This window comes from Oncorhynchus mykiss, chromosome 10, assembly GCF_057628025.1.
Source record: "Oncorhynchus mykiss isolate SJ-2025 chromosome 10, ASM5762802v1, whole genome shotgun sequence".
NCBI classification, from domain to species: domain Eukaryota; kingdom Metazoa; phylum Chordata; class Actinopteri; order Salmoniformes; family Salmonidae; genus Oncorhynchus; species Oncorhynchus mykiss.
Window position 1 is genome coordinate 80684123 of NC_143031.1, and position 16971 is coordinate 80701093.

Consider the following 16971-nt stretch of genomic DNA (forward strand, 5'->3'; position numbering starts at 1 on the left):
TGTTGGGTCCTCCCTCCCCACCCACCATCCCCCCCTCCCTGTTTGCCTCGGGGCTGCATATAGGGGACCCCATCTCCCCAAACAGGAGTTGGGATCCCTCTAGCAAACAACCCACCGACCCCTCACTGGAGTCATCCACTAAAATGCAAGGGGCTGAGGCAAACCGGGAGGACAAATTACCCTCCCCTCCCCCCCCCCGCCACTCTCTTAACCCCCCCCTCCCCCTCCACACCCCCCTCCCTCTCACTTCCTGCCAAGCTCCCCCTCTTTATCCCTTTCTTCTTTGGTGAAGGAGGTAGCGGGGAGACACAACGTCCCATCCCCACTAACCCCTCCACCAAATCCCTCATTTCGACCTCGAGGAAGCCTGGCAGGCTGTCCCCCCACTCCTTCCCCCCATCTCCCCCCCCTCCCACCCCCTCCCCTCCCACATCCACTCCTCCCACCTTCTCCGTCACTGTCCCCGTTCCCTCTTCCACTCCTTCTCGTACCACTGTCCCCGTTCCCTCTTCCACTCCTTCTCGTACCACTGTCCCATTCTCCCTCTTCTCAGCTCCTCCACCTTCTTCTTCTTCCGTCCCCTTTTTCTTATCTCCTTCTGTTCCATTCTTTTCTTCTCTTCGCCTCTTTCTTCCCACCTCATCCTTCTTCCCCTCTTCTTCCTGCGCCGTCTTTTCCCCTGTGCCATCCATGCAATCCGCACGCGTCCTTTCTTTCCTCCCCCCATCCCCCGCTCCCCCCCCAGCTGCAGACGCGTATGACCTGTGACGAGCCGGGCAATCACGCCACAGGTGTGCTCTTGAGCCACACCCGTGGCAAGCCTTGGGCTCGTCACACTCCTTGGCCTTGTGCTCTTCCGACCCACAAAAACGACATTTCTTGGCGCTGCACGAGGCCAGGATATGGCCGTAGGCCATACAACGCCTGCAGACCGGGGGCTGACGTGCATAGTAGAGTGTTCCCCTGTCAGCCCCCAGGGAGAACATCGCCGGAGGATGGAGGTAGCCATCCACACTCTTCGGGGACTCCCTGAGTAACGCCTGGAACCCTCTCCTCCCGTTCCAGAAACCCAGGGAGTCCCTGAGGTACCTCGCTGAGGAGACATTGTCCATGTACCTCCCCAGAAAGGCCCTCACTTCTTCATTCTTCACGTGCGGATTGTACATGTTTACGGTGACCACCCTGAAGTTGTTCTTTGCCAGGCTGGTCACCGCATAATGGCACAGGGGTCCTTTTCTTTCCGCTTCCTTTGCCATCTTCAATACATCATCATGTTTCTCTTGCTTGTGAAACGTCACATCAAAACCCTTTTCATTTGGGTTGCCTTGAAGGCAGAGTACTTCCTTCACCTCTATCCTGAGGCATCCCATCAATATGGTCCTTCCAAAAGTTTCCCTGCCCCAAGGTTCCATCTCCTTTTCAGTCCATGAAAATCTTACGTATTTGCTATACCAATCCCCGGAACCGACCAGGTTTGCTTGTTTGTATTCATTTTTTTTTTTCTTAAAAAAAAAAAAAGCTCTCTTCAGAAAGAAGCTTCAACCTGAAATAAAAACATCTTAAACCAAAACGGTAGTGCAACTAAAGGTTTTGATTTGTCACATCTATCAAGACAACTGGAGCACTGGGCCAGACACTCTTAAATAGCACCTGGACCAGCTCAGGTGAAACACCTTCCCACTAACGAGATGGACAAGCAGCACAGGTGTAACACAAACTGACTAATGAGGTGACACCAATCAGTGCGTCCTACGTGCTAACGAGCTAGACGTGCTAATGAGCTAGACGAAGCTAACGAGCTAGACGTGCTAATGAGCCAGACGTGCTAACGAGCCAGACGTGCTAACGAGCTAGACGTGCTAAAGTCCAACCTCAAAACATAAATGGAAAAACCAAAGCCTGTAACACCTTCCCCCTTAAGACAACAAATACGTCCTATATTTTTGTTCGAACAAGTTTGCTCACCTCCAACAAAAAACAACTTCCATTTCACATTATAATCAACTACAATGCTTCACCAATATAAAAACATGGTGTCTACTGGCTGTCAACAATTAAAAACAAGAAAACACGCGTATTTCTAAATATATATATTTTTCTACAATGTTTTTAAAAAAAAATCTCACTAGCTTCTAGAACTCTCGTCTTCCTAAAACTCACTTGCTTCTAGAACTCTCGTCTTCCTAAAACTCACTTGCTTCTAGAACTCTCGTCTTCCTAAAACTCACTTGTTTCTAGAACTCTCGTCTTCCTAAAACTCACTTGTTTCTAGAACTCTCGTCTTCCTAAAACTCACTTGCTTCTAGAACTCTCATCTTCCTAAAACTCACTTGCTTCTAGAACTCTCGTCTTCCTAAAACTCACTTGCTTCTAGAACTCTCGTCTTCCTAAAACTCACTTGCTTCTAGAACTCTTGTCTTCCTAAAACTCACTTGCTTCTAGAACTCTTGTCTTCCTAAAACTCACTTGCTTCTAGAACTCTCGTCTTCCTAAAACTCACTTGCTTCTAGAACTCTCGTCTTCCTAAAACTCACTTGCTTCTAGAACTCTCATCTTCCTAATTTTTCTAAAAATAGATATTAAAAAAAAGTAACACTTTTTGTGTTAGTCACTTTCTGTTATATCATATAAATAGCACTCTTTCAATTCAGAGCCTGGATTTTCCCCCCGAGGCTAATATCCATATCATGCAGAAATCAATTGAACAGGGGGCAAACGTTTAGTGTTCTACATTGTGACATCATTAAAATACTCCTACTACAATGTTAAAACATTCTACATTGTGACATCATTAAAATACTCCTACTACAATGTTAAAACATTCTACATTGTGACATCATTAAAATACTCCTACTATAATGTTTAAACATTCTACATTGTGACATCATTAAAATACTCCTTCTACAATGTTAAAACATTCTACATTGTGACATCATTAAAATACCCCTACTACAATGTTAAAACATTCTACATTGTGACATCATTAAAATACCCCTTCTACAATGTTAAAACATTCTACATTGTGACATCATTAAAATAACCCTTCTACAATGTTAAAACATTCTACATTGTGACATCATTAAAATACCCCTTCTACAATGTTAAAACATTCTACATTGTGACATCATTAAAATACCCCTTCTACAATGTTAAAACATTCTACATTGTGACATCATTAAAATACCCCTTCTACAATGTTAAAACATTCTACATTGTGACATCATTAAAATACTCCTACTACAATGTTAAAACATTCTACATTGTGACATCATTAAAATACTCCTACTACAATGTTAAAACATTCTACATTGTGACATCATTAAAATACTCATACGACAATGTTAAAACATTCTACATTGTGACATCATTAAAATACTCCTACTACAATGTTAAAACATTCTACATTGTGACATCATTAAAATACTCCTACTACAATGTTAAAACATTCTACATTGTGACATCATTAAAATATTCCTACTACAATGTTAAAACATTCTACATTGTGACTACATTAAAATACTCCTACTACAATGTTAAAACATTCTACATTGTGACATCATTAAAATACTCCTACTACAATGTTAAAACATTCTACATTGTGACATCATTAAAATACTCCTTCTACAATGTTAAAACATTCTACATTGTGACATCATTTCATTGATATCATGAAACAACTCCTTCATGTATGTATTTTCTGATGTAGAGTTTTGTTCCATCTAGCCATCTGACTATACACCAGAGAACACACACAGGAGAGAAATGTTCATAATGGTAACATATTATATCCTCCATGTAGAACATGGGCAGTGTTCATAATGGTAACATATTATATCCTCCATGTAAAACATGGGCAGTGTTCATAATGGTAACATATTATATCCTCCATGTTAAACATGGGCAGTGTTCATAATGGTAACATATTATATCCTCCATGTAGAACATGGGCAGTGTTCATAATGGTAACATATTATATCCTCCATGTAGAACATGGGCAGTGTTCATAATGGTAACATATTATATCCTCCATGTAAAACATGGGCAGTGTTCATAATGGTAACATATTATATCCTCCATGTAGAACATGGGCAGTGTTCATAATGGTAACATATTATATCCTCCATGTAGAACATGGGCAGTGTTCATAATGGTAACATATTATATCCTCCATGTTAAACATGGGCAGTGTTCATAATGGTAACATATTATATCCTCCATGTAGAACATGGGCAGTGTTCATAATGGTAACATATTATATCCTCCATGTAAAACATGGGCAGTGTTCATAATGGTAACATATTATATCCTCCATGTAAAACATGGGCAGTGTTCATAATGGTAACATATTATATCCTCCATGTAGAACATGGGCAGTGTTCATAATGGTAACATATTATATCCTCCATGTAGAACATGGGCAGTGTTCATAATGGTAACATATTATATCCTCCATGTAAAACATGGGCAGTGTTCATAATGGTAACATATTATATCCTTCATGTTAAACATGGGCAGTGTTCATAATGGTAACATATTATATCCTCCATGTAGAACATGGGCAGTGTTCATAATGGTAACATATTATATCCTCCATGTAGAACATGGGCAGTGTTCATAATGGTAACATATTATATCCTCCATGTAGAACATGGGCAGTGTTCATAATAGTAACATATTATATCCTCCATGTAGAACATGGGCAGTGTTCATAATAGTAACATATTATATCCTCCATGTAAAACATGGGCAGTGTTCATAATGGTAACATATTATATCCTCCATGTAGAACATGGGCAATGTTCATAATGGTAACATATTATATCCTCCATGTAAAACATGGGCAGTGTTCATAATGGTAACATATTATATCCTCCATGTAGAACATAGGCAGTGTCCTTAACGTTGTTTGTTCTACAGTATTTGTAAGGCCTTAACCAGCCACACATGTGGACATCATAGAATTACATGGATATATCTGATGTAACATGTTAAAGTGCCCTTCCTTAACGTTGTTATTCTACAGTATTTGTAAGGCCTTAACCAGCCACACATGTGGACATCATAGAATGACATGGATATATCTGATGTAACATGTTAAAGTGCCCTTCCTTAACGTTGTTTGTTCTACAGTATTTGTAAGGCCTTAACCAGCCACACATGTGGACATCATAGAATTACATGGATATATCTGATGTAACATGTTAACGTGCCCTTCCTTAACATTGTTTGTTCTACAGTATTTGTAAGGCCTTAACCAGCCACACATGTGGACATCATAGAATGACATGGATATATCCGATGTAACATGTTAAAGTGCCCTTCCTTAACGTTGTTTGTTCTACAGTATTTGTAAGGCCTTAACCAGGCACACATGTGGACATCATAGAATGACATGGATATATCTGATGTAACATGTTAAAGTGCCCTTCCTTAACGTTGTTTGTTCTACAGTATTTGTAAGGCCTTAACCAGGCATGTTTCCAGACAAGGTCAGAAATAATAAACAGGTTCCACAAACACTTTCCTCTCGGTGGAAGTTGGTTTTGTGAACGGAGAATTTGTCTTATATATTTATTACAACAAGATCTCTCAAGTAAACCCACGCCTTCCAATCTGAGTTCTGGATCAACTTTGTGATCATTACCAAAGATAAGATGAGTTTTCATTAGTGTAGTTAGACCCCTGGGAACGGCTCTGAGTTCTGGATGAACTTTGTGATCATTACCAAAGATAAGATGGGTTTTCATTAGTGTAGTTAGACCCCTGGGAACGGCTCTGAGTTCTGGATAAACTTTGTGATCATTACCAAAGATAAGATGGGTTTTCATTAGTGTAGTTAGGCCCCTGGGAACGGCTCTGAGTTCTGGATAAACTTTGTGATCATTACCAAAGATAAGATGAGTTTTCATTAGTGTAGTTAGACCCCTGGGAACGGCTCTGAGTTCTGGATAAACTTTGTGATCATTACCAAAGATAAGATGAGTTTTCATTAGTGTAGTTAGACCCCTGGGAACGGCTTTGAGTTCTGGATAAACTTTGTGATCATTACCAAAGATAAGATGGGTTTTCATTAGTGTAGTTAGGCCCCTGGGAACGGCTCTGAGTTCTGGATCAACTTTGTAATCATTACCAAAGATAAGATGAGTTTTCATTAGTGTAGTTAGACCCCTGGGAACGGCTCTGAGTTCTGGATAAACTTTGTGATCATTACCAAAGATAAGATGAGTTTTCATTAGTGTAGTTAGACCCCTGGGAACGGCTCTGATCACAGAAATAAACTCTCTGAAAGGTATTGGAAACCCTTTCAATGTTATAAATTGTTCATATGTGAGAATATAACCTCTGTTGTCAAAAACATCAAGAACAAAGTCGTTATTCCTCTCATGCCAGCTGGGGTAGAACAATGACTTATTCCGTACAGTCATGTCTGAATTATTCCCCAAAAGAGCTTTATGTGGGGATAAAATGTGCAGGAAACATATTTTCCAGGCCATTAAAGCTTGTTGGTGAAACCTAGACAATTTAGCGGGTAATCTTTCAGGAATATAAATACATTTCAGTAAAAATTGAAGACCTCCTAACTTATGAAACACACTATTTGGAATGAAATACCATATTGAATCAGTATTGATCAAACATCTTTTCAACCAGTTGATCTTGAAAGTGTTATTTATGTCACAAAGTCCAACACTTCCAGACCTCCTTCAGCTCTTTTATTAGAGGACTGACTCTTTTAGTTTGTGAGATGGGGACACAGTAGATGTGGATAAGTAGGTCCAGTCTCTGGATGGGGACACAGTAGATGTGGATAAGTAGGTCCAGTCTCTGGATGGGGACACAGTAGATGTGGATAAGTAGGTCCAGTCTCTGGATGGGGACACAGTAGATGTGGATAAGTAGGTCCAGTCTCTGGGTGAATGAAATACCATATTGAATCAGTATTGATCAAACATCTTTTCAACCAGTTGATCTTGAAAGTGTTATTTATGTCACAAAGTCCAACACTTCCAGACCTCCTTCAGGTCTTTTATTAGAGGACTGACTCTTTTAGTTGGTGAGATGTATTTTTCCAGATGAAGTCAAGAAAGGTCTTGTTGATCTCTTTACAAGTAGCAGGATTTACACATAAAGATAATGAGGGGTACACAAAACCAGACAGTCCCTCTGCCTTGGACAAAAGTACTCTCCCAAGTATAGAAAGATCTCTTTGTAGACAATAATTACATATATTTTGGGTTTTCTTAATTTTAGGAGAGAAATTCATGTGTTGTCTGACTAAGTGTTTTTTGACAGATGTATTCCTAAATATTTAACACAGTCCTTTACAGGAATATTTTATATTTCTTTATCATCAGAGTCAAATAAACATAAGATTTCTGTACTATATAAACACTGCTAATCCAACAATAGTGCTAGGTGTCTGTACTATATAAACACTGCTAATCCAACAATAGTGCTAGGTGTCTGTACTGTATAAACACTGTTAATCCAACAATAGTGCTAGGTGTCTGTACTATATAAACACTGCTAATCCAACAATAGTGCTAGGTGTCTGTACTATATAAACACTGCTAATCCAACAATAGTGCTAGGTGTCTGTACTATATAAACACTGCTAATCCAACAATAGTGCTAGGTGTCTGTACTGTATAAACACTGTTAATCCAACAATAGTGCTAGGTGTCTGTACTATATAAACACTGCTAATCCAACAATAGTGCTAGGTGTCTGTACTATATAAACACTGCTAATCCAACAATAGTGCTAGGTGTCTGTACTATATAAACACTGCTAATCCAACAATAGTGCTAGGTGTCTGTACTGTATAAACACTGTTAATCCAACAATAGTGCTGGGTGTCTGTACTATATAAACACTGCTAATCCAACAATAGTGCTAGGTGTCTACTATAGAAACACTGCTAATACAACAATAGTGCTAGGTGTCTGTACTATATTAAAAATGCTAATCCAACAATAGTGCTAGATGTCTGTACTATATTAACACTGCTAATCCAACAATAGTGCTGGGTGTCTGTACTATATTAACACTGCTAATCCAACAATAGTGCTAGATGTCTGTACTAAATAAACACTGCTAATCCAACAATAGTGCTGGGTGTCTGTACTATATAAACACTGCTAATCCAACAATAGTGCTGGGTGTCTGTACTATATAAACACTGCTAATCCAACAATAGTGCTAGGTGTCTGTACTATATTAAAAATGCTAATCCAACAATAGTGCTAGGTGTCTGTACTATATTAAAACTGCTAATACAACAATAGTGCTAGGTGTCTGTACTATATAAACACTGCTAATCCAACAATAGTGCTAGGTGTCTGTACTATATAAACACTGCTAATCCAACAATAGTGCTAGATGTCTGTACTATATAAACACTGTTAATCCAACAATAGTGCTAGGTGTCTGTACTATATAAACACTGCTAATACAACAATAGTGCTAGGTGTCTGTACTATATAAACACTGCCAATACAACAATAGTGCTAGGTGTCTGTACTATATTAACACTGCTAATACAACAATAGTGCTAGGTGTCTGTACTATATAAACACTGCTAATCCAACAATAGTGCTAGGTGTCTGTACTATATAAACACTGCTAATACAACAATAGTGCTAGGTGTCTGTACTATATAAACACTACTAATACAACAATAGTGCTAGGTGCCTGTACTATATAAACACTGCTAATCCAACAATAGTGCAAGGTGTCTGTACTATATAAACACTGCTAATACAACAATAGTGCTAGGTGTCTGTACTATAGAAACACTGCTAATCAGACAATAGTGCTAGATGCCTGTACTATATAAACACTGCTAATACAATAATAGTGCTAGGTGTCTGTACTATATAAACACTGTTAATCCAACAATAGTGCTAGGTGCCTGTACTATAGGTTCACACTTGAATTAAAATCTACATTTCTTAGATTCTTTCCAAAACTCAAATGTGGTCTCCTGATGTGGTTTAAGCATTGTTATATACTGTTATATACTCGTATTGTTTTTCTGTTTAAAAAAGTCTGAATTTGAGAACGAAAACCTGAAATAAAAATGAGATCAATTCTGAAACCTGTTTCTTCGTCAGTCTCTCTGTTTCAATAATAGTAAAACTATTATCCTACTGAACAGTACAGTTTGGGTTGGTCTGCTATTATCCTACTGAACAGTACAGCTTGGGTTGGTCTAATATTATCCTACTGAGCAGTACAGCTTGGGTTGGTCTAATATTATCCTACTGAACAGAACAGTTTGGGTTGGTCTACTATTATCCTACTGAACAGTACAGCTTGGGTTGGTCTACTATTATCCTACTGAACAGTACAGCTTGGGTTGGTCTACTATTATCCTACTGAACAGAACAGCTTGGGTTGGTCTACTATTATCCTACTGAACAGTACAGCTTGGGTTGGACTACTATTATCCTACTGAACAGTACCACTTGGGTTGGTCTACTATTATCCTACTGAACAGTACAGCTTGGGTTGGTCTACTATTATCCTACTGAACAGTACAGCTTGGGTTGGTCTGACTGTGAAAGACCAATATGGGTATTTACAGTTTTAGGTCATTCAGAGTGTATGTCACTGTTTCCCATATAATATTTCACATCGTTTTACTAAATTAGAGTACTATATACCCACTTCTCCTGTCACCACTACCCCACTGACCTACACAACAGCTTTCAACATACCAGTATTCAGTTTGGAAAATGTTTTACTAAATTAGAGTACTGTATACCCACTTCTCCTGTCACCACGACACCACTGACCTACACAACAGCTTTCAACATACCAGTATTTAGTTTGGAAAATGTTTTACTAAATTAGAGTACTGTATACCCACTTCTCCAGGCACCACGACACCACTGACCTACACAACAGCTTTCAACATACCAGTATTTAGTTGGGAAACTTTCAAAAGAAATGCTGAAATGAATAAGAATAAGAAATTAAAGTAACAAGTAATTAAAGAGCAACAGTAAAATAACAATAGCAGGACTATATACAGGTCAGTACCTGGCTCTCCAGAGAAGACAGGCTATATGCACACAGACCTCAAAATGAGGTGGAAACTGAGATGCACTTCCTAACCTCCTGCCAAATGTATGACCAGTTAATTCATACTGTATGTTGTAGTCTGTCCAAGAGGGGAATCACACAGACTGGTCTCAGTTAATTCATACTGTATGTTGTAGTCTGTCTAATAATTAAATCACACAAGACTGATCTCAGTTAATTCATACTGTATGTTGTAGTCTGTCCAAGAGGGGAATCACACAGACTGATCTCAGTTAATTCTTACTGTAGGTTGTAGTCTGTCCAAGAGGGAAATCACACAGACTGATCTCAGTTAATTCATACTGTATGTTGTAGTCTGTCTAATAATTAAATCACACAAGACTGACAGCCTGTAATTTTATTAAAAGCATCCAGTTGATTACATGGCAGTTTAGAGAGCAACATCATAACACTAATCTACATCATAATCAATATCATAACATTTATAATCAATAACATCATGATAAGGTAAACAACAACAAACCCCTTTATTAAAAAAAAATTCAAAATACAAAGAATGAACAGATGATTGTAATAATACCTGGACTAATAATGGAAACACTTCAAGATAAAGAATCTAAGAGACACTAAATAAGATAAAGAATCTAAGAGACACTAAATAAGATAAAGAATCTAAGAGACACTAAATAAGATAAAGAATCTAAGAGACACTAAATAAGATAAAGAATCTAAGAGACACTAAATAAGACAAAGAATCTAAGAGACACTAAATAAGATAAAGAATCTGAGAGACACTAAATAAGATAAAGAATCTAAGAGACACTAAATAAGACAAAGAATCCAAGAGACACTAAATAAGATAAAGAATCTAAGAGACACTAAATAAGATAAAGAATCTAAGAGACACTAAATAAGATAAAGAATCTAAGAGACACTAAATAAGATAAAGAATCTAAGAGACACTAAATAAGATAATGAATCTAAGAGACACTAAATAAGATAAAGAATCTAAGAGACACTAAATAAGATAAAGAATCTAAGAGACACTAAATAAGACAAAGAATCTAAGAGACACTAAATAAGATAAAGAATCTAACAGATAATAAATAATAATAATAAGATGAAGACAAAAGCAAAAAGCATTCTGGACACAAAACACACATTACTGAGCAACTCTCTTAACATAATCAAACCCCATGTTACTCAAACCCCATGTTACCAAAATCCCATGTTACCCCAAACCCCATGTTACCCAGAACCCCATGTTACCCAGAACCCCATGTTACCAAAATCCCATGTTACCCCAAACCCCATGTTACCCAGAACCCCATGTTACCCAGAACCCCATGTTACCCAGAACCCCATGTTACCCAGAACCCCATGATACCCAGAACCCCATGATACCCAGAACCCCATGTTACCCAAAACCCCATGTTACCCAGAACCCCATGTTACCAAAATCCCATGTTACCCCAAACCCCATGTTACCCAGAACCCCATGTTACCCAGAACCCCATGTTACCAAAATCCCATGTTACCCCAAACCCCATGTTACCCAGAACCCCATGTTACCAAAATCCCATGTTACCCCAAACCCCATGTTACCCAGAACCCCATGTTACCCAGAACCCCATGTTACCCAGAACCCCATGTTACCCAGAACCCCATGATACCCAGAACCCCATGATACCCAGAACCCCATGTTACCCAAAACCCCATGTTACCCAGAACCCCATGTTACCCAGAACTCCATGTTTCTCTGGTGGTAAAAACCAAACTAAATGAATAATGGTGGTTGCAGTCACTCCTTTTAGATTTCTTCCAAGGTTCTAGAAAGAGAAACTAATTCTGAACTTGTTATTAAAATTAGAACCACTTCAGGTTTGTCACCACATTTTAAACACCAGTCCACTGCGGACCATCGATTTAAAACACAAAACTGACCTAAGATAAGCATGTAGGGTCAGATTCATTCTACTCCTACTCCGTCCCCTGGGCTGCTCTCTCCTCTCCCGGTCCAGCTTCAGCTCTGGAGCTCAGAGAGAACATCTCCATGGCATTGACATAAAGATCCATGCTGCTCACCCTGTTCACTCTCTTCTGCCTCCTGGAGGGCTAGGGAGACACAGCACCAACAGTCAGACATATCTCCATTCTCTCCCCCTCTAGTTTAAATTACTTGTAACGTCTGAGTAAATGTCTTTACCTTGTAGTACAGGTAGGAGGTGGTGATGGCTGTCAGTAGGATCAGCAGCACTACAACGTGTCTGATGATGAAGGCTGGCAGAGGAGAGGCTGCAAACAGAAACACCTTTGATGAGGGGACTGATCATCATCACATAGATCTGTGGGAAATCTGTCAATGACAAAGTTATAAGTCTGGTTCATGTTCAGTTACCTGTGATGGTGAGGGAGAGGAGCTCACTCTCAGAGGAGAAGTTATGAGAGAAAACATAATTGTCATAAACACAGCTGTAGTTCCCTTGGTGGGAGTCATCTGCAGCAGGGAAGAGGAAGGCAGCAGAGTGATTGACAGCTGGCTGGGTCTGGGTTCTGTTGGAGCCGGTGAACGTGAGGAGGAAGGAGCCTCCTGGGTACTGTGGCTGAGTGGAGCAGGTGATGGTGAAGTTGTAGCCCCTGAACATCTCGGGCCCCTGGTGGCCCCTGAAGACCCCTCCCATTGAGTCAGTCAGGAAGATATCAGGCTGGACCAGGAGATCTGTAACAATAAAAGAGAACAAGAAAAACCTCTTCAACTAGTTTCCTATAGATATGACAATAACATCATCATGTAACAGTGCCAGCCACCCTCCCTCACAGGGCAACATGAGTAGTGGGCCTACAGTCACTGAGACAACATATGTTGATATCAGGCTGAAGCAGGACATCTGGAACAAGAGGAGAGAAAAATAAAACGTAGCTCCTCAACTACTTTCCTCATTTAGATGTGACAATAACATGACATGTGACAGTGGTAGTGAGTAGAGACGTTCACTGAGATAACACTCAAATACAAAGCATTCTGGGATATTTAAGTTGTATTTGATTCCTACTTAACTGAGAGATCTATTTAGTAAAGCAGACTGACAAGCTAAACAGTCATCATGAGAGGTGCAGAGGAAGTTGTATGAATGAAGGAAATCAGTTGAATATAATTATAATATGTTGTTATTACCTGAGCAGATCACTGTGAGTCCAGGAAGACGATTATACATTCTCCAACACTCCCTCAGTGAAGACTCAGGCCCAGAACAGGAAACTCCAAACCCTCTAGTGGTGATTCCAGGAAGTGCTGAAACAGTGGAGCCACAACCCAGCTGTCGACACACTACTGCAGCTACATCCTCCTGGTCCCAGTCTTCAGTTCCCACAGTCCTCCACTCTCCCTGGTCGTACCACTCCACTCCACCAGCACAGCGACTGCCTCCTCCCACCAGCCTCACATCATCAGGCTCTGAGAAAAGAAAAGAGAGAGACAGTAATCTTACTATTTTCTCACTAAAACACACCTTTATTGTCTCTCATATTCTTCACTCCAGGTGAGAAACAATGTTGATTGAGTGACAAACTGTTTCTTACCTGAGCAGGTGAGTCCAACAGCATTACCAGGTAGGCAGGTGTTGTGTTTTCTGTCTGAGGTGTCACAGTCCAGGAGAAGGGACTCATTGCCTTTACACTGGAACTCTTTATCCCAGGTCTGACCCTCACCTTCTCCATAGAGCCCCCCCTGTAGAGCTGCAGGAGCCCCACAGCCAAGCTCCCCACAGGCTACCTCTGCATCCTGCCGGTCAAAGTCAGCTTCACACACTGAGGCCCAGGACTGATTGGACTTCACCTCCACTCTCCCAGAGCAGAGACCAGCTCCATCCACAAGCCGCACAGACTCTGGAGAAAAAGAGTTGGTTGAACATTCAATCAGTTTTGTTGATGACACTGTCAAGGACTAAACACAAATATGTTGGATAAAAGATAGTAGTTTGCTATGTTTGATACTGTAAGAGGTAGAAATGGGTTCTTAGTCACTCAGGATCGGGTTGGGAATAATGCAGGCAGGAGACAGGAATAAGTTCACTTCACTTTATAGAAAATAAACAGTTGGACATCCATCTGGCAGCTTCACTTCAGTACCATCTGATCTACAAGGTCTGATGCTGTATGTCAGGGTCAGGATGGGCCAAGAGTAGAAAAGGTTACTGGATATCATGACATCACTGGTGAGAACTCAGTGATAAAAATATATTTGATCTCTCCCATATCTCCCTCTTCCTCTCCGTCTTCCTCTCCTCCTCTCCTTGTTACAGTCGTAGTGAGTAGAGACGTTCACTGAGGTAACACTCAAATACAAAGCATTCTGGGATATTTAAGTTGTATTTGATTCCTACTTGACTGAGGGATCTATTTAGTAAAGCAGACTGACAAGCTAAACAGTCATCATGAGAGGTGCAGAGGAAGTTGTATGAATGAAGGAAATCAGTTGAATATAATTATAATATGTTGATATTTCCTGAGCAGATCACTGTGAGTCCAGGAAGGAGATATAATACATGGACAAAAGTATGTGGAACTCAGCAGTGAGTTTTAAAACAGAAGATCATTTTTATGCTCTACGTGGTTCAGAACCTCGGCGGTCCGTTCTGTGAGCTTGTGTTGTCTACCACTTCACGGCTGAGCCGTTGTTGCTCCTAGACGTGCCACATTGAAATTCACCGAGACCTTCAGTAAGGAAATTTTACTGCCAATGTTTGTCTATGGAGATTGCTTGGCTGTGTGCTCAATTTTATACACCTGTCAGCAACAGGTGTGTCTGAAATAGCAGAATCCACTGATGTCCACTTACTTTTGTCCATATAGTGTATCTTGTTAATACCTGAGCAGATCACTGTGAGTCCAGGATGGAGATCATAACTTCTCTCACACTCCCTCAGTGAAGACTCAGACCCATAACAGGAAACTAAAAACCCTCTCGTGGTTTTTATAGGTTGTACTGAAACAGTGGAACCACAACCCAGCTGTCTACACACTACTGCAGCTGTATCCTTCACGTTCAAGACTGAACCCACAATCCTCCACTCTCCCTGGTCGTACCACTCCACTCCACCAGCACAGCGACTGTCTCCTCCCACCAGCCTCACATCATCAGGCTCTGAGAAAAGAAAAGAGAGAGACAGTAATCTTACTATTTTCTCACTAAAACACACCTATATTGTCTCTCATATTCTTCACTCCAGGTGAGAAACAATGTTGATTGAGTGACAAACTGTTTCTTACCTGAGCAGGTGAGTCCAACAGCATTACCAGGTAGGCAGGTGTTGTTCTCTCTGTCTGAGGTGTCACAGTCCAGGAGAAGGGACTCTTTGCCTTTACACTGGAACTCTTTATCCCAGGTCTGACCCTCACCTCCTCCATAGAGCCCCCCCTGTAGAGATGCAGGAGCTCCACAGCCAACATCCCTACAGACTACCTCTGCATCCTGCCGGTCAAAGTCAGCTTCACACACTGAGGCCCAGGACTGATTGGACTTCACCTCCACTCTCCCAGAGCAGAGACCAGCTCCATCCACAAGCCGCACAGACTCTGGAGAAAAAGAGTTGGTTGAACATTCAATCAGTTTTGTTGATGACACTGTCAAGGACTAAACACAAATATGTTGGATAAAAGATAGTAGTTTGCTATGTTTGATACTGTAAGAGGTAGAAATGGGTTCTTAGTCACTCAGGATCGGGTTGGGAATAATGCAGGCAGGAGACAGGAATAAGTTCACTTCACTTTATAGAAAATAAACAGCTGGACATCCATCAGGCAGCTTCACTTCAGTACCATCTGAACTACAATGATCTGCCCATGAACATCTCCCATAAACCAATATGACAAACACAAATATAATGTTTAAATACATCTGACATCTCTCTCTATTTAAATGAAATAAAAACACATAAAACATGATACATGGTAATATTGTATAATGTATAAATAAATCTCTCAATATGACCAGTCTCTTACCTGAACAGGTCACATGACGATAATATTTACCATCACAGACACCAGGTCCTCCTCTTCTGATGCCACACTGTCTGACAGAAGACTCATTTCCCCTGCAAGTACTAATTTGCATGACTCCTCCTCTTCCCTTTTCAACCAGACCTCCTCTAGATTCAGCTACAGCATTCCCACAGTCCAGCTGTCTACACACAACCTTAACCTCTCCGATCATTCTCCACCAACTAGAACATAGACTCAACCACTCTCCTCTGTAGAAGACTTCCACTGTCCCAGAACAGGAAGTGGTCCCATCCACCAGTCTGACTGAGTATTCAGCTGTAAACAGCAGAGAGGAAAACACAGTGGTGAGGACAGATGATGACAGTGATTCTGTAATTCTAACAGCAGTAATGCTTTGTGGTTGACAAGTATTAGTAGTTCCATAAAACACTACTTGTTATTGGGGTTTAGAATGGTTTGTATGGACACATTAATTTCTCCATGTGGGATAATAACGTTGACTAATATTGAACTGCTATAATCACTGTAGATTTATACTCTACCTACCTGGTGGACTGACGCTTTGAGCCTGGAGATCTGAGGAGAAAGAGAGAGACAGAGGAGAAAGAGGGAGAAAGAGACAGGGAGAGGGAGAGAGAGATAGAGAGAAACAAAGGATAAAGGGAGGAGTCAGAGGAAGAGAGAGACAGAGGTTAAATGAACATCAACATGACCTTTCATGATGTGATGGGGAAGACAGGCTTATCGTTGGTATGGTGCAACAACACCCATGTGTACATACACTATATATACAAAAGTATGTGGACACCCCTTCTATAAAGTTTGGTGGAGGAGGAATAATGGTCTGGGGTTGTTTTTAATGGATCGTGTTAGGCCCCTTAGTTTCATTGAAGGGAAATCGAATCGCTACAGCATACAATG

The 16971-nt window shown here is 40.4% G+C and overlaps 1 protein-coding gene across 1 annotated transcript; it reads right to left on the reverse strand.

Moving 5' to 3' along the window:
• Positions 1 to 14765: 14765 nt before the first annotated feature.
• LOC149980486 (CD5 antigen-like) lies at positions 14766 to 16361 on the reverse strand. The gene is made up of 3 exons (XM_090188077.1): positions 16051 to 16361; positions 15319 to 15624; positions 14766 to 15193 (listed from the first exon to the last, which is right to left on the reverse strand). The coding sequence occupies exons 1-3, from the start codon at positions 16259 to 16261 to the stop codon at positions 14766 to 14768; spliced, it is 945 nt and encodes a 314-aa protein (XP_090044203.1). The 5' UTR covers positions 16262 to 16361.
• Positions 16362 to 16971: the final 610 nt, after the last annotated feature.